Source organism: Cynocephalus volans, chromosome 2 (assembly GCF_027409185.1).
Source record: "Cynocephalus volans isolate mCynVol1 chromosome 2, mCynVol1.pri, whole genome shotgun sequence".
NCBI classification, from domain to species: domain Eukaryota; kingdom Metazoa; phylum Chordata; class Mammalia; order Dermoptera; family Cynocephalidae; genus Cynocephalus; species Cynocephalus volans.
In genome coordinates, this window is record NC_084461.1 from 112,754,500 (window position 1) to 112,776,772 (window position 22,273).

At 35.1% G+C, this 22,273-nt stretch overlaps 1 protein-coding gene across 3 annotated transcripts in view; it reads left to right on the forward strand.

The window, feature by feature from the left end:
* The window catches only part of SLC12A2 (solute carrier family 12 member 2), a 118,876-nt gene that overhangs the window by 54,601 nt on the left and 42,002 nt on the right, over nt 1-22,273 (forward strand). For all 3 annotated transcript variants that reach the window (XR_010022626.1, XM_063086098.1, XM_063086099.1), the window contains exons 8-15: nt 7,228-7,355; nt 7,454-7,538; nt 10,218-10,369; nt 15,006-15,113; nt 16,330-16,453; nt 17,571-17,672; nt 18,542-18,697; nt 19,984-20,083. Coding sequence is in view for 2 of the 3 variants with exons in the window: in XM_063086098.1 (XP_062942168.1) it covers nt 7,228-7,355; nt 7,454-7,538; nt 10,218-10,369; nt 15,006-15,113; nt 16,330-16,453; nt 17,571-17,672; nt 18,542-18,697; nt 19,984-20,083 (955 nt within the window). In the remaining variant the exon portion in view is untranslated. The remainder of the gene's footprint in view (nt 1-7,227; nt 7,356-7,453; nt 7,539-10,217; nt 10,370-15,005; nt 15,114-16,329; nt 16,454-17,570; nt 17,673-18,541; nt 18,698-19,983; nt 20,084-22,273) is intronic.

A 22,273-nucleotide genomic window follows, 5' to 3' on the forward strand; every position in this document is an offset into this window, starting at 1 on the left:
CTAAGTACCCTAGATTTCTTCTCTCCTTCTGAAAGAATAATGGTTACTCTGTTGATTTGTTGCCTAGATGATCTGTCCGATTCTGAGGTGTGGTCAGATCCCCCAATATTATCATGGAGCAGATGCTTCTTCTGTCACTCTGAAATGGGCTTTGTGGAGAGAGACATCCTCTTCTTTTCTTTATCTCTGCTGGTGACTCTCCTTGTGTCAATGCACTCCAGTGACTGGTGGACCATCTGCGTGGTGGCTGTGGCATCTAGCCGCTTTCGTGGCAGCCATGGTTATTGTGCTGGCTGTGGTGGGCCACCCACATGGAGGTGATGTTTTTGGCATGCTCCTTTGTGCTGGTGGTATGCCTGATTGTGGGGAGTGTCCAGTCACCAGCTCCATGCCTTGGGTCCCCAGGCAGGCCCCAAGGCACTGGTGTGGTATGCCTGGTTGTGGAAGAGGGGTCCGGTCCCCTTCTCCATGCCCCGGGCCCCTGGGTGGGGCCCTGAGATGCTGGCGGTATGACTGGTTGTGGGAGACATGTCCAGTACCGAGTTCCTTGCCTCAGGTCTCTGGGTGGGCCCCAAGGTTCTGGTGTGATGTGCCTGGTTGTGGGAGGTGGGTTCGGTCACCTTCTCCATGACTTGGGTCCCCAGGTGGGCCCTGAGGTGCCGGCACGGTGTGCCTGGTTCTGGGAGGGGGTTCCGGTTCCCTTCTCCATGTCTTGGGTCCCCAGGTGGGTCCCAAGGTGCTGGTGCCCTGTGCCTGGTTGTGGGAGGGAGGGGTCTGGTCCCCTTCTCCATGCCTTGGGTCCCCAGGCAAGCCCCGAGGCCCTCGTGTGGTGTGCCTTGTTGTGTGAGGGGTCCGGTCTCCGGCTCCATGCCTCAGGTCACTGGGTGGGCACTGAGGCACTGGTGTGGTGTGCCTGCCTGGTTGTGGGAGGGGGGTCCAGTACACTTCTCCATGACTCGGGTCCCCGGGTGTGTCCCGAGGCCCTGCCGTGGTGTGCCTGGTTGTGGGAGGGAGTCCGGTCCACTTTTCCATGCCTCATGTTTCTGGGTGGGCCCTGAGGTGCTGGTGGTGTGTGTGGTTGTGGGTCGGAGTCCAGTCCTTGGCTCCATGTCTCTTATCCCCTGGTGGGTCCCAAGGTGCTGGTGATGTGCCTGGGCTGGAACTAATTTTTTGTCCTTTGCTTACTTCTAAAACAGGGGGACTTCCTGTGAGAACCAGTACTTGAGCTCAGTGATTGAGCTAAATTGCTGCTTTGCTGCTCTTTCCCTAGGGAAGGTTTTTGTGAAACTCAAGGATTAATGGTTGACCCTATAGGTACTTCTGGCTCTCCGGGGACCCGGTGCACTGGGGTTGTGTAGAAACTCTGATCTGGGCCTGATTTTTTTCATCAAACTTCACCCCATGCAATTCTGCATTCCTGACCAGTCTCCTCTGAGTGGTCCTGCACTGATTGGGGGGCAGATCGGCTGTCCTTGCTGTGTCTCAGTGTTATCCTGGTGGGCACATCTGCCCCACCACCTGTGCTGCAAACACTTCCCGTGGGATGGGACATGCACTGGACCCTTGCGATGACTCAACCGGCCCCTGAATGGCTCCCCTTTTTCATCTGTTCTGGCTCCTCGCTCCTGTGTGGGTCCACAGAAACCCTATACATGGTCTTGCTGGCCTGGGGGCCACCAAGGCCCTCTTCTCCCCTGCTGCCTCCAGGTAACTCCACCAGAAGGGCACAGCTGCAGTTTCTGCTGGCTCCTGCTCCATGCGCTCAGCAGCTAGAGCCTTAAAGCAGCCGTGGCCTGAAACACTCAGAGCAGTTTTTTCTTTCTATCATCGTGGTTTCTCCTGCCTTCATGAACTCAGTAGGTCTCTCCCTCTCTTCCCTTGAGCTCCAGCAGCCCCAGCTTGGCTGATGTTACATTTTTATAGTTAGAAATTGGTTAATTTGTGGGAGAGAGTGATGCTGAGGACCGTCTATTCTGCCATCTTGACTGGAAGTCAGTGTACTCCTTTTTATTCCAAAAAAATGTCAAACCTACAGAAAATCTTCAAAAAATAATAAAATAAATTACACCCTTCATCTGGATTCACCAATGTGAGCACTTTGACATTGATTTCTCTTTTCCACATTTGTTTTATCACTGTATTTATCTACTTATTGTTATTGCTATGATTACTAAACCTTTTGAGGAAGTTGCAGAAATCATGACTTCTTACCTTAATCTAAATACTTCAGAGGAACTAAAGGCAGCTCTCTCTGCCCAGAAGCAGGCAAGAGAGCATGCCTGGGTTCTTGGGCAGGAGTTGAAGGCAGCCCCCTTAACCACGAAGCAGGCCAGGTAGCATGCCCCAGGGTCTTAGGTGGGAGCTGAGGGCAGCCCCCTTCTCCTGGAAACAGGCAAGGAGCACACAAGACACAGCTGCTTCTACACGGGTGGCCCACCATAGCAGTAGCCACAGCTACTGTGAAGGCAGCCTGCCAGACATCTGACTACATTTACACAAGGAGAGTCACCACCAGAGACTGGAAAAAGAAGATATTTCTCTCCTCAGACCTGTTCCAGAGTAAGAGAAGAAGCAACTCTCTGCCACATGACCAGACATCAACATAGAGATACTAGAAATACAAAAACCAAAGAAAATATGACACCACCAAAACAATACAGTAATTCTTAAATACCAGACGCCATAAAGCAGGAAACCCTTGAAATGATTGTAAAGGAATTTCAAGCAACAATCTTAAGGAAACTCACTGAGATTGAGAAGACTCAGATAACATAATGAAACAAGAAAAAAAAATTGAGGGTATGAAGGAGGAAATTTACAGATAGGTTAATATCTTAAAAAGAATGTAGCAGGACTCATGGATTTGAAAGATTCACTCAATGAAATAAAAAACACAACTGATAGCTTAAGCAGCAGGCTAGAACAAGAACAAGCAGAAGAAAATATTCTGATCTTGAAGATAGTCTTTTCAAAATAACCCAGGCAGAGAAAAATAAAGGCAAGAAGAATTTTTTAAAGTGAAGAAAAAATCTAGGAGAGCTAGCAGACCTTAAGTGCACAAACATTCAAATTATGGGTATTCCAAATGGGGAAGAAAAGAAAAAGGTGTGGAAAACCTATTTAGTGAAATAATAATGGAAAACTTATCAGATATAGGGAGAGAGATAGACCTTCAGATCCAGGAGACTCAAAGATCTCCAAACAGTTTCAGCCCAAAAAGATACTCTCTGTGACACGTTATAGTCAAACTGACAAAGCTCAAAGACAGAATCTTAAAGAAACAAGAGAAAAGCGTCAAGTCACCTGTAAGGGAGCCCCTATCAAACTAACAGCAGACTTCTCAACAGAAACTCTACAAGCCAGAAGAAAATGGATGAAATATTCAAAATACTAAAAGGAAAAAAAAAATTAAAAAACTGCCAGCCAAGAATACTATACCCAGCAAGGCTGTTCTTTAGAAATGAGGGGAAAATAGTGTATTTTCCAGACAAACAAAAACTGCAGGAGTTCACCACCAAATGATCAGCCCTACAAAAAATTCTCAAGGAAGTCCTGTACCTGGAATCTGAAAAACAATAGTCACTACCACGAATACACAAGAAACAACGAAAGGCACTGGTAGAACAAAGATGCAAAGTAGCAGAATAAAGAAACTAAATATTACCACCACAAAAAACCATAATGACAATGTAATAATGCCCCTGCTTTCTGATTTGAGTAATATCGGTCTTCTCTCTTTGTTCTTGGTTAGTCTAGATAAAGGTTTGCAAATTTTGTTCATATTTTGAAAAAATCAACTTTTGGTTTTGTTGATTTTCTCTATTTTCTTAATTCAGTATTTCATGTATTTCTGTTGTAATCTTTGTTATTTCCTACTTAAATTTGCTTTTGGTTGAGTTTGTCCTTTTTCTATTTTCTTAAGGTAGAAGTTTACATTACTGATTTGAGATTTTTCTTATTTTTAATATAGGTGTTTACAAGTATAAACTTTCCCCTAAGACTGCATGAGCCTGTATCATAAATTTCGATATGTTGCACTTTGATTTTTATCTCAGAATACTCTCTAATTTCCCAGTGGTTATTCTTTTTACTCATTGTTTATTTAGGAGGATGATGTTTAATGTCCACACATTTGTGAGTTTTCTAAATTTCCTTTTGTTATTGTGGTCAGAGAACATATTTTCTATGATTTTAGTCTTTTTAAATGTATCAAGACTTGTTTTGTTGCAAAAAATAAAAATTAAAAAAAATGAGAAGTCTGAAGATATTACTTTAAGCATCTTGGGATGAAAATATCATCCTGGATTTTCTGAGTAGGCGCTAAATCCAATGACAGTTGTTCTAAGAAGAGACATACAGAATAAAAGACACCAGGACAGAAGAGAAGAAGGTGATGTTAAGCCCAGGGTCAGAGATTGGAATGATGTGCCCACAAGCCCAGGAATACTGACAGCCATCAGAAGATATCAGCAATATGACAGCAAAGAAGGGAAGATGCAAGGGCAGATTCTCTCCTAGAGTCTCTGGGTGGAGCACAGCCTGGTGGACACCTTGGTTTCAGGCTTCTGGTCTCCATAACTGTGAGGGAATAAATTGATTTAAGCTAAAATAAATAAATAACATCAGCTTCAGCTTGTATCTCCTAAGGAAAAGAGCACTTCAGGAAATTTAACTTTGGCACAGTATGAATATCTAACATATATGATCCATATGCAAATTTTTTCAGTTGTTTCTATGAAGATCTTTATAGCAACTTTTATTTTTCCCGTTACAGGATCCAACTCAGGATCATGTATTGCATTCTGTTGCCATGTCTCTTCAATTTCCTTTTTTTAAAAAAATGGTTTTTTACATAATCTTCTGTTTCCTTTGATCTTGAACAGCTCCTTACCTTTTTAAAAATCTTTTGATGTTGCCATTTTTAAGAGTACAGACGATTTGTTTTTTAGAAGGTCTCCACAGTTGGGTGTGTCTGACTTGTTTCCATAGATTCAGGTTATTCATTTTTTTTTTTTTTTTGACTGGTAAGGGGATCGCAACCCTCAGCACAGTGTTGTCTGCCACGCTCAGCCAGTGAGCGCACCGCCATCCCTATATAGGATCCGAACCCGCGGCCTTGGCAGTACCAGTGCCGCACTCTCCCGAGTGAGCCACGGGGCCGGCTCCCAGGTTATTCATTTTTTGCTAGGACCATTACATGGATGATGTGTCCTCCTCAGTGCATCACATCAGGAGTGCACATGATGTCAATTTTCCCTGTTACTGATGGGGTTAAAATTTGATTACTTGGTTAAGGTGATATGTGTGTAGTTTCTCTATTGTGATGTTGCCATTTTTTTCTTTCCAATTAATAAGTAATTTGTAAGGGATTTGAGACTGCATAGCCTCGTCCCCGTCAAATTTTCACTAGATGGTGTTATCCTTTATCTCTCTCACCTGGCTAATGTCTATCGAGGTCACAGTCACAGGGCGCTGGATCCAGTGAGTAGTATTTTGATCCTTTGCCTCAGCTACATTCTTTGGTTGTTTCTTCTCCTTCTGGAAACATTTCTCTTGTTTTATTTGATGTCACACACCCTTGCTGTTCTGCTAACTCACTGGTCACTGTTTCTACTACTCCTATTACTTTTTCTTTCCTTTCAGTGCACAGCTGCACAGAATGTGGTCCTGGCCTTCTAACTATATTCTAACTATATTCTTTCTTTTAGTGGTATCTATTCTCCTGGCTTGAAATACTATCAAGACACTGACATATTTCTGTTCCCAAATCTCTCCTTTTAAGTACAAATGTGTATGTATATTCAGTTGCTTTTTTGATGTCTCTCCTACTTAACTCATTCTCAGGCTTTTCCATTTAAGTGGAGGAAACCAGGATCTCAGAATTTCCTGCTTCTTCCCTGCCCCCCTTAATTTCTAATCTTTCTCTAATCACTGCATTGTTCTTCCATCTTTAGATTAAACCATTGCTGCAACCTCTAATTGGTCTCCCTGCTTCAGATGTTGACCTCTCCGGTCCATTCTCCACACAGTTAGTCACAACATGTCATTTGCATGTTTCTGACCCTATCTTGGCTTATCATTTTATTTAGGATAAAATTTAAACTTCTATAAAATTTTGTGTAATCTGATCCCTGCTGATCTCTCCAATCTCATTTCATTCTCTCCCTTACTATAAGAGCTTTACCTTAGTTCTTCAAAAGAGCCAAATCTTTTCCTACCTTGAAGTCTTTATACTTGTTGAGTCTTATTCCTGGTGCATTCTTTTCCCGGATCATCACATGGCTGATTCTGGCACAGTAAAGTCTCAACTTAACTAATATTTTCTTAGTTATATCACTTTAGCCTTCTATAACCACATCGAATTAGATTCTCTCTCTTTTATTCGTTATCACAACTCCCTGTTTCCATCAGTATATTTACCGTTGTTTATAATGACCTGTTTATTTTGTAGCTGCCCACTGAGGCTCTTAAGTTCCATAAAGGCAGGAACCATGTTCAGCTTGTTCATCTTATATCTCTAAGCACTTTGAGATTTTAGATAGCTCTAGTATAGGACCTGGCATATGGTGGAGACTCAAAATACTGAATTGGGTGGATGGGTAAATGACAGTTTGTTGTTTGAGTGTCAGGACCTGTCTTTCAGAATAGATGAAAACAGTAGGACTAGCTGAAGGTTTCATTATCATTGAAACGGAAAGGATCTTTACTTAGGGTGCCTTAGCTAAAATTATCTGGCAGCCTGATGAACAGCCTCGAAAACCAAACAGGTTACCATTAGGCAATAGAGAAAGCTGTGGACCAAAGTCTATGCAGATAATATTAAGTTGGAAGATATATTTTTCTAAAAAAGGTTACAGATTAGTATGGGCGTTCTTTTTGTCTCCTTACCTTCTTTATTTCTCTGACCTCTGAGATTGAGGGGGTTATCCACACTTTGATTTACATTTGGTTTAGTGATAATCAAGTCAGAGGCTCTTGAAACACAATTAGTAAAGTATACAAAAAAAGTGAAACATGATTTAGATTAAATCATCATATTGATTGTAAACCATTCCCTTGTGTAAGAAAAGAGGAACACATAATACTCAAATTGGGAAATATGTAAGAATTTACCAGTTGCTTGAATTAAAGAAAAGTTAGAAATCATATATACCAATTACTCTTGACCTAGATTATTATGGTCTAATCTGCTGTTTATTAATTGCTAAAAATATTTTGTTTATGCAGATGAAATATTCAATGAGAATTTTGGACCAGATTTTCGAGATGAAGAGACTTTTTTTTCTGTATTTGCCATCTTTTTTCCTGCTGCCACTGGTATTCTGGCTGGAGCAAATATCTCAGGTGATCTTGCAGTAAGTATTATAAAGTACTGTATCAATTATATGTAAAAAGTGGTACACGTATGTTTAGTTTTAAAGATAGACTTAAAAATTTTTTTCTTGTCTTCTAGGATCCTCAGTCAGCCATACCAAAAGGAACACTCTTAGCCATTTTAATTACTACAATGGTTTATGTAGGAATTGCAGTATCTGTAGGTAAATAGCCTTACATTTCTTTTTGTTTCAGAAATTTTATGATGTGTACCTACTATAAATATTTTCATGATATTTTCTGACTTTTAAATTCAGAAATATTTTGATAAAAAGGCATGGAGTTGCTTATTATAATTTAAAAATGCTTTTAAGGAATCTAGTAGTGTCTTTTATAGACATTATCTAAATCACCAAATGCTTTATTGTATCTTCTCTAGGATTTTTATTACTTATAGTAAATTAGAAAATTAATTAAAATTGGGCTGGCCACTTAACTCGGTTGGTTAGTGTGTGTTGTTAATACTACCAAGGTCTAGGATTAGATCCTTGTACCAGCCAGCCACACAAAAAAATTTTTTTTAATTACGTAGAATTGTGTCTGTAAACTCTTAAATTTCACTGAGATATATTTATGGAAAATATAATTCATGTGTAGAAGCAAATGAATTTTATTCTCTGATCTTTACAAATTTCTCAGTATTTTTGTTAATTGTGGTTATTTATATGTTCATATAATTTTATTATATGAAGATTGTTTCAAGGCCATTAAGCAATGATTGCCTTTTCTTTTTCAATATTATAAAAACACTGATTTTGAAGAACAGAATATATTAAGTAGAATGAAAAGTTTTACTGAAGTCTTTCTAAATAATCTAAATAGTCTTACTAAATAGTCTTTAAAGGTTATTTACGATGTAGGCTTTTAAAATTTGCTGAATCTAGTTCAGAAAACTGGTTAATTTAATTATTATTAATTTACATACAAGTTGCATGCAGTGACTATAGATAAATCCTCGTGTTTATTACACTTTCACGAAACTGTATACTTTATCCAGAAAATATATGTTCTTGAAACGTAAGTATTATTTTAAATGTCTAAACTCTAAATGTCAAATTTTTCAGTTAAATTTCTTAAACATAATATAAAAGTCAATCTTATTTAATACCAATCAAAGGAATTACAAATTACAAATTCATAGACTACACAATATGAAGATTCCATTTTATTTCAGTAAGAAATTTCATTTTTGCCCTATATTCACTGATTTTGGGGGAAGTGATGACAGAACTATATTTACAAACTTCTGCTATTTGCTTAAATGTAATTTTGAAATTTCACTAAACAAGAGGTAGAAATGCTAATAATAATTAGTATTATCCTGGGGGGCTGAATAGGCATTTAAAAAGGAATTTAGGTTTTATTTATCCTTACAATTCCTACATAAATCTCTGAAATTCATTTTGAAAAAATAAATTAATTTCATATATATATATGAAATTATATATATATATAATATATATATATAAGCTAGCTAAAGAAAATTTAAAGAATGATATAACTGATTATATTTCAACTTGTAAAATAATTTGTTACAGCAGATAAACATTTTCTGTTTTTATCTGACCCTCTAAAATTGCTGGCCCCTCATCCTCATTTCATTCTGTCTACACTATACTTTGGAGCAATAAGAATAGCCCCTTCTCCCTGATGTTCAGTAGCTGGGCCAGTGAAGACATCCTCCATACCAGTGATTGTTACTAGTTCAAAGCAATGGAATCTTTTTTCTCCAAAGAACTGCAGGTAGAGAACACTGGAATATGAGGCACTTGAAAGCATAGCTGCTTTCGGGCTGATGGGAGTCACTGGGCTGTGCTCCCCCGCCCTGCCCCCCGTCTTCTGCTGGTTTCAGAGGTACCTTTATGGAAACATGATTTTGCAAACACTGCTTTGAATGATAGATGAAGAAACTGAAGAATAAAGAACTATGTGTAGTCTGTCTAGTCATTAAAATATTTTCCCCTCTCAACCTTAGTTTTCTGCTTATTGTTCAGGTTTTACTGTAATGCCCATAATTTTTACTCTGAATATGATGATATAATACTGTAAAAATGCTCAGAAAATAAAAATATATAAAGTGTAAGGAATGGTAATTACTGTTTTTATTCTAAGTAATGAAGTGCTTTTTAAATGTTTCATTATGGAAATTTTCAGTTTTACACAAAAATAGAATTTCCTACTGAACCCAATATAACTCACTCAGCTTCAAAAAAGTTAGCCAAAATACATGGTGGTTAATGGTAATGGTTAATCTTGTTCATCTATACCCAATGACTCTGCCCTATGGGCTGGTTATGTTCAAGCAAATCTTAGATAGCATATATTTTTTATTGTCAGGGTAATCATATTTGAGACAAAGATTTATATAGAATTATAACTTATTAATATTCAAATCATTTTCTCTCACAGAAGATTGATATTACCTGAAGACTTATCTTTAGTCACATTTAAGTGTAAAATATTTGCAGTATAGGAAGACACTTCTGCCATTTGGAATTCTTTCAGTATAGTGTTCTTATATTTGCTTAAGGACATCTTAACCAAATAGGCTAGGAAATAGTTTTTCTAATATACTATTTTCCACAACTATATTTACAAGGTTTTTAAGTGTGTTTGTGTAAATACTACTCTTTATAAAAGGTTCAGTTTCACTACTTAAATATTGAGGATCACAATGCTTTCCAAATTCTGTTCAAAGTAAAGCTGTCTTATTCGCAAATGCAGTGTATCCTATTGTGAGTATATATACAATCAGTATTTTGATTTCTTTATGAGTATGTATAATAATTTTGAAATGCACATAGCTGTGAGCTATATTATTCTCATTGTCACTTGTGCTTCAGGTTCTTGTGTTGTTCGTGATGCTACTGGGAACATTAATGACACTATTGTAACAGAGCTAACAAACTGTACTTCTGCAACCTGCAAATTAAACTTTGACTTTTCATCTTGTGAAAGCAGTCCTTGTTCCTTTGGCCTAATGAATAACTTCCAGGTGAGCATTGAATTTATATTATACAGACATTCCATATTTATCTAGGGGTCAGAGTGTTATCAGTCTGACCATTCAGACAGAATATAGCCATAACTTAGAAGGGAGGACTGTTGTTACTTTATACCCAGAAAAACTGTAGAGAATAGGGCAAACAGAAAAATATGAAAAGATGAAATCTGAGGTGAAAAGGGCCCCTGAACGCAACACTTTTATATAGAATATAGTGTGTGTATGCAAGGGTACTTCAGAAAGTTCAAGGAAGTTTTATACTGTTTTTTAATTCTATTTTTCCATGAACTTTTTGAAGTACCCTCTTACGTAGTAAAAATCAAGTATCATATATATAGTATATGAGTATACTGCTTCAGAAAACAAGGAAGCATTGGAAGCATCTCATACATGGTCATATTTGTGTGGGTCTATTTCTGGATTCTCTATTCTGTACCATTGATCTTTATGTCTATGCCTCCACCAATATTATGTATTCATAATTACTGTAGTTATATATTAAGTCTTTGAAGTCAGGTAGATTAATTCCTCTCACATTGTCCTTTTTTAAAATTGTTTTAGCTATTTAGTTTCTTTGACTTTTCATATAAAATTTTAGAATAACCTTGTGTTATCAAAAAGTCTTGTGGGGATTTTGATAGGAATTGAATTAAACTTGTATATCAGTTTATAGAGCATTGACATGTTTACTCTGTTGAATGTTGTAATCCATGAACAGTATGCTTCACCATTTATATATTGTTTTTTCATCAGCTGGGTGTATTTTTTAGCATATGAGTTCTGTACACATTTTGTTAGATTTATACCTAAGTATTTCTTTCTTATTTTTAGTAATTTACATCCATACTTATTGAAATGAGTTTAGTTTCTAGTTAGTGGTGTCTCTATAATTTCTTTATACATATTTGTCCTTTTAAAAAAAATATTGATTAGAATCAGTAGTGTTACTTTATTAGATATGGTTCACGTTAAGTCATACTTTACTGAACTACCATTAATAATAGAATTTAGTAATGGAGTCTTGAAAGTTAGTGAACTTTCAAAACATATGAACTGTGTAAAGATTAGTGTTGTCAAGTATTTGGAGATTATCAGTTCTGCTGTTTATACCTCTATTAGGGTATTGAAAGTGAAATGAAATTTTAGCCTGTCAAATCTGTGGGTTTTTAGAAACTGAAAAGATTATAGAAGGGGAAAAGAATTTACTAAAATGAATCAGGATAATTTTGAAAGTTCTTAAGTACTAGCATGGTAAAATGAAGAACACAAAGGTGTGGATTCAAGAGATTAAAATACCCTGTGGTACATTTATAGAATATGTGGTTCTGCTGATTCCAAGTGAAAAATAAAAATTTTGCTTTCCAATATTTTTCCAGTATTGTAAAAACATAATAAACAGAATAATTGATGATTTAGTGTATTTAGAATTCAATGCATATTTTATATAAAATGTGTAAATTTTATAATAAAATTTAACTAAAATTTTTAATCGCATTATTTTTTTTCTACTGCATGATTTTAAGCAATTGTCTGTACTTTCAGGGGTTATAAATATTGAACCAATTATGTAACAGAAGTTTGTGTTTTCTAGTCACAAGACTAGGCAAAATTGAAGGAATGAAAGAAAGTATTCAAGTCCAGCTAATGATTCAGGCCTATTCTGACATTGATACTGTGTATGAAAGGCACAAATGTTGGTCTCTGCCCAATGACTGAAAATGCCAGTCAGATTTCTGTCTTGTTACCTTAAAATACAAAAGTGTATTGTCTTTATAAAGTTAGGATAAACCCATTCAAGCAAAGAAGTTTGGTATAGGTAAAGCTGCTTTTCTAATTTAAAAAATGCTTTGTAAGCAACACAAAATAGGAGGGAAATCTTGTAAAAATATATATACCTTGTCATTTGATGAATGAAGAATGGTGGACAGAACATAACTAAGGGGTATATAAGTTTGGAGTCTTCATCATAAAATCTATACAAGTCACACTTTTTAATGCTGTTTTACATGTATTGACTTTTCATACTTCAGGGAGTAAAGTTATTTGGGCTATCTTGTTAGTCTTAAGTTTTTAATTTTATATATAGTCTTATGTTATTATATTTCTACATTTTAGTGTCTTCTGAAACTTTTGACTCACCATTGCCTAATAAAGAAAATGTGAGCTGCTTTATTCTGCCAAAGCCCTTTATATGTTAAATCCCACTGCCTTCTATTCATACGGGACTTCATAACGGTGTGTTTGTATACATATACATACATGCTTACCCTATTTTCTTCTTTTATTCAATGCTTCTCTCTGGTTGGGAGGCACCTGCTTTTTATTTCTACATGTCCAAATCCTTCTGCCTTCAAGGAGACCCAGTTTCATGAAGATTTTCTTGAACTTCAAATCGTCTTCAACACATACACCCCACATAAAATCTGACCATTCATTTTGTTTACTTGCTACCTTTTTATTAGACTTTTGCTTTTTCCCCCCCTCACTAGAGAAAAGACCTTTTTTTCCATCTTTGTTTTCACTATATATTGTGGACAACACTGGTAATTACCATTATTTGCATTCAGTATATTACCCTTGTTACTCATATTTTACCAGTAAATATTGGAAGTGCAGAGGTTATTAAATAAATATTATGAGAAAGCAAAAAACCTAGCAGGCCTGAAAGTGTAGTATTTCCAGGTGCTGAGCATTTCCTTAATTCAGAGCTGATGGAAGAAGGGAAAATGTAGTTGTGTCCTCAACATGAAAGATGAATGGTATAGTTACATGTAATTTTGGTAATGTCAGTTTTGCTTTAATCCAGCAATGTAGTATGTATCATTCTGTTATCCACTTTTTTCTTCATTTATCTCCTCTGTCGTAATTTAACCTTAAGATCATTACAGACAGGTGTGGAATTTTATGTAATCTGATAAGTATATACAGCAGAAATCAGGTCTATTTATTTTTGTCTTTGCTCATCTTATCTGTCCTTTCCAATCTCCCTACCTAAAGATAGGGTTGGCAATGCTAGATAATCTAGTATTAATTACTCTGCAAAGTGTAATGATTATGAAAAATGCATGGCATATATGTAACTACTAAATTGTTATTAAAGGGCTGAACAGAAAATCATCTTTTCAAGTCTTTTTCTCCCCAACCTTCTCAGAGAAGTCAATGCTAATTATTAAAACAGGGTTAAATAGGAAAAGTACATTTCTTAAGTCTATTGGAAGATACAGGGAAAGCCTATTTAACCAAAGTAAGGTGGTTTAGGTACATATGAAATCAAGCTTATGCATCATGGCCTAGCCGTTGTGTCCACAGCTAACTTTACGTCTGGTTTAAACTATTAAATTAGTCAAGTGTGTGATAGTCATAAATTGCTTAAAACCTTATTTCCTTATCCCCTGGGTCTCATTTCGTATGTTTTTCGTTGATATAAATGAAAGGTAAATTCCCCTAATGAAATACTGTATCTAGGTGATGATCACCGTTCACTGATGGGAAATTTATAATGGATAGATCAAGCTGACAGTACCTGAATCCACCAAACAATTCCACCTCAATTTCCTATTTTGACAAATTTCGAAGATACAGAAGGAACTGTGCAATGAATACCTGTGTGCCTATTGTTTATATTCTGACCTATTTGCTTTATCTGTGTGTGTGTGTTTTTGTATGTGTATTATTTTTCTCCTCAATCATAATGGAATAAGGCATAGACATTAGGACATGACAGTCAGGTTGAAGTATTTAAGACATTCTTTGCAAGCACAATATAGTTATCACACTTAAGAAATTTAACAGTGATGAAATACTGTTGTCTAAACATGATTCCATGTTTATATTTCCCCACTTGTCCCAGTGATATCCTTTATACCTATTTTTCCTGGCACCAATATCCAATCTAGGATCACGCATGGCATTTAGTTTCGATTCATTTTAAAATCCCTTAATCTAGGGGAGTTCCTAGCCCATCTTAATCTTATCAGTGGCATTTTTAACAGTCCCACTGAGTTATCTTACATTGTGCCCCTCATTTTGGATTTATCTGGTTGTCTTCTCATGATCTAAGTAATCAATCCTTTTTTGTTGTTGTTAAAAAAATAAAGTTTTCATAGGGAAGTGTTTGAACGTGTACACAGAGAAAGCATTATAACATACCTAATGTACACATTGCCCAGCTTCATCAGTTATCAGTGCCTGGCTAATTTTGTTTCATTTATAATTCCCTACATCCCAGATTATTTGGACAAACCCTAGACTTTATATTATATCCTTTATCTGGAAATATTTCTACATTTAGCTCTAAAAGACTCTTTAAAAAAAAACAAAAACATAATCATATTACTATCTTAACAGGGATTGACCACAAATTGATCATTGTTGAAACTGGGTGATGTATACTTGGCAGTTCATTATACTGTTCTCTCTGTCATTGTGTATGTTTGAAATTTTACAAAATGAAAAGGTTTTTTTAAGGTAAGGGGTAGTAAATCTGTTTCAGAAATTTGTAATGCACATATCAAATTATCCCCAGTATTAGTCTCCTTTATTAGAATAATTAAGATGTGACTACATAATATTGTGTTTTTTAGAAATTGTAAGACTTATTTTTCCATTTTTGTTGCTTTTATTTAAGGTAATGAGCATGGTGTCAGGATTTGCACCATTAATTTCTGCAGGTATCTTTTCAGCTACTCTTTCTTCAGCATTGGCATCCCTTGTGAGTGCTCCCAAAATATTTCAGGTACATATTTTTATTTTGTAGTCGTTACTAAAGGGGAAGTTAGGGTAATACCTTTCAATTTGGGATTGCTATTTTCAAATTATTTGTTTCTGTCAACTTCATATATGTATATGATATATACACATGCACATATATCAAGATGGGTATATTTGGTTTTATGTATATGAATGTGACTTTGTATATTTATGTCAAATTTATGCATTTACCTACTCTCAAGATGTAGTCCTTGAATTGTCTTTGTATAAGTGATGATTGATTTTTGCTTTTTTGATATACTTATAAATCTTCAAGATGTCTTTCTAGGGATTAGGATTGTAGTGTAAGATCATAAATCAGATGTAGTATCTAGTTCCAACCAGCATGATGCCAACCTAAGTGTTTTATTTTACAAATATTTGAATACCTAATATGTGCCACTCATTGTGTTAGCTGCTCAGGGTGTAATGATGAATAGATAGACATAAGCTCCCTTTAATGAGCATTAAATAGCTGATACCAATTAAGAAATACTACTAAGTCAAACAAATGAAGTGTTGATTCTGCAGCCTTGTTCTTAATGTTTTAGTTATAGCCACTGAGTCTGGTAAAAGGTAGAATATCTCTCTTAAAACAATATTCAGTAATGTTTTAAGTAAAGTGGTTAAGTTTTATAATTAGGATTTTTATCTGCTTAAGTTAGGATCTGGACTTGGTTTTCTTAAAGTAGATCACCTGTGTCATATTTTCAGGCTTCTAGCTTTTATTTGTCTGCCTGCTTCTGTGATATCATCTTCAGAAATAAAGGAATTTAATATGCGGTTAGGGGAAGGTGGATAAAATCTTCAGAATATTCTTTTATTTATTTTATTGAAACATAATGATTATACTTATCTGTGGGGTACAGCATTGAATATTAATACCTGTGTGCAATATGTGATGCTCAAATCAGAATAATTAGTACATTCACCATTATACCATGTAATTACTTTTTGTGGCACTTCACCAGGTTTTCGCTAACCCCTTATTCCCCTCCCCCTTGAGCAGAATTCTAAACCAGCTGTTTGAAATGTTTGAATCTTCTTTATAGTTTATAGGTGAAGCAGTGCAAGACAGGAGAGAAAGAGGACCAGGGGTTAGAAATTTGGGTTTTATTTCTGATTAATCTGTTGTAACTGAAAGCAAATCTGCATGTCTAATTTTAATATATTTTATTTTAATATTTGCATTTCTTCATTAGGCTCTATGTAAGGACAACATCTACCCAGCTTTCCAGATGTTTGCTAAAGGTTATGGAAAAAATAATGAACCTCTTCGTGGCTACATCTTAACATTCTTAATTGCACTTGGATTTATCTTAATTGGTTAGTTATATAAATGGCGTGTTAATGTAGATTTTGGTGCATTTATAGTGTTAGCTCTAAACATTGAATTATTAAATTATTAATGAACTGTTACTTTGTTTGGTATACTAAGTTAGTTCCTTTGTTATCAGACAAGAATGTTTATAAAGTACTGCAACCAATAGCACCCAATACATATTTGCTAAAGTTATTATCTTTACTAAATCCCCCGTTAGGGCTAAGGAGATCTTCTAGGTTTTTTTCTCGAAAACAAATATGATAATAGCATAAGGAAGAGGATTCCAGTGTTCCCCATGAAGGTAGTTCCTCTGCTGATCTATTTTTTGACACTTTTGCATCTGATCACAAGTGAGATAACGGTCTTCCACTGAAGATGACATTGGACTTTTAAGTTTTAAAGGATTTCATCTAATCTCTTAGATTAGTTGACATTAAGAGTCGGATGATACCACCAAGTGTCGTGGGGCTTTGTGAAAACTAACTCTTATGTAATGTAGGAAGGTGTGTATTTGGTGTAGCTACTTTTGCAGAAGTTGGTAGTGTCTAGTAAAGTTTTCCATGATCAAGGAGTTCTCTTTCTAGGTATGAACCCTAGAGAGACTCACATACATACCTAAATGAGCCTTATGCAAGAATATTTTTAGTATCACTAATTGTAATAGGGAAAAATGGAAGCAGCCTAAATCAACAGAAGAATGAAACTGCAGAATAATATGCAGCAGTAAAAACAGTGAATAAACTTGGTTTTCATATATCAATATAGCTGAATTTTAAATATAATCAATGTAAAACAAAATTACAGAATGATGTGTATATAATGTGGTATTATTTATATAACTTTTAAAACACCCTCTACTGTATAATGCTTATGGACTGTATATGTGTAGTAAAAGTACATAATATGATTGGAAAGAATGCATCAAGTTTGAAATAGTGAGATATAAAGGGAATTTCAACTCTGTACATAAGGTTTAATTTCTGAAAAGTAAAGTATATTAAGCATAAATGGAAAAATCTAAATATTAAATCTGAATGAGTGTTCATTGTGCTATTATCTATAATTTTATGGTTGAAAAATGTCTAATATGTCAATAAATTTGTCTCATTTCTTTTGCAGCTGAACTGAATGTTATTGCTCCGATTATCTCTAACTTCTTCCTTGCATCGTATGCATTGATCAATTTTTCAGTATTCCATGCATCACTTGCAAAATCTCCAGGTGATTTTACTTTTTAAAAATATTTTGTTAATGTATTAGTCTAATTTCTAAGAGAACTTTGACACATCTTAAAAGATTGATGTGTGGGATTAGCTCAGTCTACTTTTACAGTTAATTCTTCAAAGATTTCTTTATCATGAAGTTCACTGGTAATACTTAGTTTCTTGTCTTCAAAGCATTTCAGATAGTATTAATCTCTAATTCTAACACTGTGAAAGAATTATTTTACTGTGTTTTAAAATGTTTTTCACTGTTTAGCTGATTTCTATTTCAGTCCTAAGAACACTGTTATGATATAGTTTACCTATCCAAAGATGTTTTTAATACAAAGAGTTCTGTGGAATTCTAACATAGGAGGTCTCTATCAACAGAAAAAGTATATGGGACTTTTGTTACAAACTATGACAACAGGTGGAAATCAGGGAAGGAAGAAAATGAAGGAACAAAAGCATCATTACTTCTAAAGATCTTAAAGTCTCTCAGAACAGGAAAGATAAAATATGGGAACTTTGGACACAAAACATTTTAACTTCAGTTTTTACTTTAAAAATATAAGTTTTGTTGAAATGATTTTTTAAAATATTTTTGGCTATGGAACTACTACCTATCAATGAACATTTAAAAACATGGTCTTCAGTATGTTTTAGAGCAGGCTTAATTAATAAATACTTCACTAAATGGGAAAGGTATATATTTCTATAGTCAACTCTTAGTTTTTCTAGCAAGTGGATGAATTTTAATGATTTTCACGAACATTTTGTGTTTTGTATATTCATTAGAATATGGATATGTCTCATGCTAAACACCAGAAAATAAAGCCACAGATGAGGTATCTGAGTGGCTTTAATCTGTTTTCTTTTTGTTGTCAGGATGGCGTCCTGCATTCAAATACTACAACATGTGGATATCACTAATTGGAGCGATTCTTTGTTGCATAGTGATGTTTGTCATTAATTGGTGGGCTGCATTGCTAACATATGTGATAGTCCTTGGGCTGTATATATATGTTACCTACAAAAAACCAGGTCAGTGGCCTTTTCTGTTTAGTATTTCATGCTAGAAAACGTTTGGAAGTTCTTTGTTATTTTTTATATTTGAGTATCTTCTTTTGTTTATTTGAAAGGTACTTCATGTAAAACCTAAAATACTTTATTTCCAAATACATGTAGTTTTTCATTTTGGTGATGGTGGTTTGTCAAATATGTGTAGTTTTAATGAAACAATTACTTCAAGACTTTTTATTTCTGTGGAACCATTCTTACCCGTTAATTAAGTTTAACTAATTCTATTTGTAAAAAAAGAAAAGTAAGTTCATATAATTAACTTCCGTTGCACTCAAAATGTATTTTAAAATTATTGTCTGAAAGTTCAGATTTGCAGTATTGTAGTAGCTGTTAGCCTAATAAGCATGTGTATAATCTCTTGTGGTCTTAGAACTGTAGTAAGTACCATGGAACTCATAAAATACTAGAAGACATAGTGTCTTTCCTACTAGGTTACTGTGTAGCATGGAAAATTGGGCAAACATACTTTAACTGGGAAATGATTAGTGATTACCTAGTATATGTCATATTGACAATAGCTAGGTATATCTCCACATAAGATGATGATGCTAGAGTATATTAGGATTGTTCCAGTATTCAGCGTTGTAACTTGTAACACTGAAAAAGATCTGACAAGAAATAGAATGGATTAGGAAGAGATTAAGGAGTAGTCGCAATGTTGTAATTTGTAACAGTGAGGAAACATTTGTAATCTAGAAATGATACGTTGATGTTTTGCATTAGAATGGTGGCTCTAGAAATAGAGAAGATGCTATTTTAACCATTTTAGAAGCACTTATCTCTATAACATTTCTGTTAAGTTTATAAGTTAACAGATGTCTGAAATCATCATTTGATGTCCAAGTTGTTTATTCAGTAAGAAATTTTGTTGTTCAAATAACCTAAATAGTTAAGTGCTATAAATAGTACTTCTTGACAATTAGAGATCTACCCCTTTTTCTTTAGATTTCTGACTACATAAACAATAATTTGAAAATTTTTTTTTATTTGTGAGTCTTCTGAGTTGTATGCACAGCATGCTTGCAGCCCTATCATCTTAGTCTTTTCTAAATTATATTTTTTCTTTAAATGCCATTTTAGTTAGATTATCATAGTCTTAATGTCCTGCTTGAGCTGTTGAAAGTTACAAGAGTTTATTTTAGCAGTTGACTTTTTATAAATATGAAAGCATGAATTCTGTGTCTCAAATTGGTTATTGATTGATTGTTATTATTGTGTTATGTTGCATGAACACCGTTTTCCCACAGATGTGAACTGGGGATCCTCTACACAAGCCCTGACTTACCTGAATGCACTGCAGCATTCAATTCGTCTCTCTGGAGTGGAAGACCATGTGAAAAACTTTAGGTAAGTGAGTAAGTGATAAGGTAGCATGGAAACATGTTCTCTTAGCTGGCCAATGAGTTCTTAAATTATTGTTTAGTAACACTTTCATATATTGATATGATATGTCACAAAAAGTCCTCTAAAAGCATAGAATATTATTTTTTGTTTTGATTGGACTTGGGCAATTTAATTATTCAAAAACAAAGTTGTATGAAGAAAAACTATCATCTACCTTAGAAAAATGTTCAAGTTTTAGAGGTCTCTCATTTGCAGACTTTTAAGTGATAGGTGTCATAAAGTGAAGGTTTTTTCCCCTCCATGGCCATTAAGGTTATATAACTAAGTATGAAATCCATAAAGATTATTGTCATACCTTATTTTGTAATTTTACCAAGACAAAATATTTTCATGTTGATTGCTGCTTTCTCATCAGTGACTAACTGGAAACCATTTATATTGATAAAGAATCGATGCCTTACAACAAAGACCAGTTATCACTGTTCTCCTCAATAAATGCCTTTTAGTATATTTTATGTTTAACACAGTTTGTCATCAATATAAAAACTATTCTTTAATTTATGCGTTTCTAATAATTGATGGAATTCAATTACTGAAGCACTATGATATATAGGTCTTTAAATCCAGAAATACTATTTACCTATATAGATTCTTAGGTTATTATTTATACTTAGTTAAAAGAAGACTTGTCATTATTTAAAAAAAAAAAATTAGACAGTAATTCTTAAATTGTTCAAATTCTGATTGTGAACAGGTGACTTTCTTTAGTCATAAGTAATCACCTCTCATTGGCTTCTGCATAATAAACACACAAATGTGTTCCATGTTTGTCAATAAACCAAAAGGGAAAATAATATTTTTAAAAGAAACCCTGAAGACTAGATAAGTGCCAGAAAACAATTGCTGTACCAAATCTCTCCCAGTAAGAAAAGTCTTTGAGTATTCTTTTTTTACTCTGTTGGATTCCCCGCTCTCACTTTTTTCTAGAAGATTCATTCTACCATACATCTTAGCAAACTTAGCACATGATTGTTTTTCTTTTCTTATGAAGTTGAGAACTTTCGCATTTTCACTTAAAGGAAGCACTTCACAGCTTCTCTTTGGCATACCTGAATTGCCAGCTTCACTTCTCTTGGGCTTTGGGGCCATTATTAAGTAAAATAAGGGTACTTGAACACAGCACTGAGATATCCAGGCAGCTACTAAGTGACTAAAGGTGGATGGCATATACAGGGCAGATACAATGTGGATACGCAGGACAAAAGGATGACTCACATTCTGGGTGGGATGGAGCAGAATGGCACAAGATTTTGTCAGTGCTTAGAATGGTGAACGATTTAAAACTTAAGAATTATTTATTTCTGGAAGTTTTCATTTAATATTATCAGACCGCATGTGATCACAGGTAACTGAAACTCCCGAAAGCAAAACCATAGGTAAGGGGGGAACTACTGTACTATTTGATTTTTAATTTTAGTCATTATCTATTGTTGTCTTTTTTCATCTAATAGTTTTAGCTTATAATTTTTTATGTTGTTGAACTTTCTGTTTATCACTTTCTCAGCCTTCACCAAACTTGCTAAAAGATTTTTTCTTCATCCTGTAGTTTCTTTCTTGAAGTTTCTTTTTCACTGTTTCCTGTTTCTCTAATTTGGGTTCTTGGGTTTAGTCCTGTCTGAAATGAAGTCTCTGTAATCCTTGGCAAGGGAGGCTCTGCATTGGTGAGTGGGGCTTGTCATTTGAAGTCCTTAATGTAGATTAATGTGGCGTTGCTGGTTTTTTGAGGAATTTAGGTCATCTTGAAGGCTTTCTTTTTTAGCTGATTAGATTTCCCAGAAACCAATCTTTTAATCTCTGCTTGTAGGTAAAGTCCTATCTACCAGAGTTCTGAGAGTCAAGTGGGGAAAGGAGCTTGGAGGTCTCAGGTTTCAGTATATAAATGTTCTCCTAACTCCCCTATTTAAAGTAGCTTACTTCTGCCCTCAGCTATTGCTGGTATCTCCCAGACTAGAGGCCCTCTCTAGCAAATAAGCCCCAGCTTAAACGGTTGGGGAGGAGCAGGGACAGTTGCTCACCATAGTGATGGAAATGACTGGGGTCAGTCTAGTTGCTTTTTATGCAAACTTTAAACCAATCTTCCTTATTTAAGTTTAACACACTGTCCCTGCCACTTCCAGAGGCACCTACTGCTTC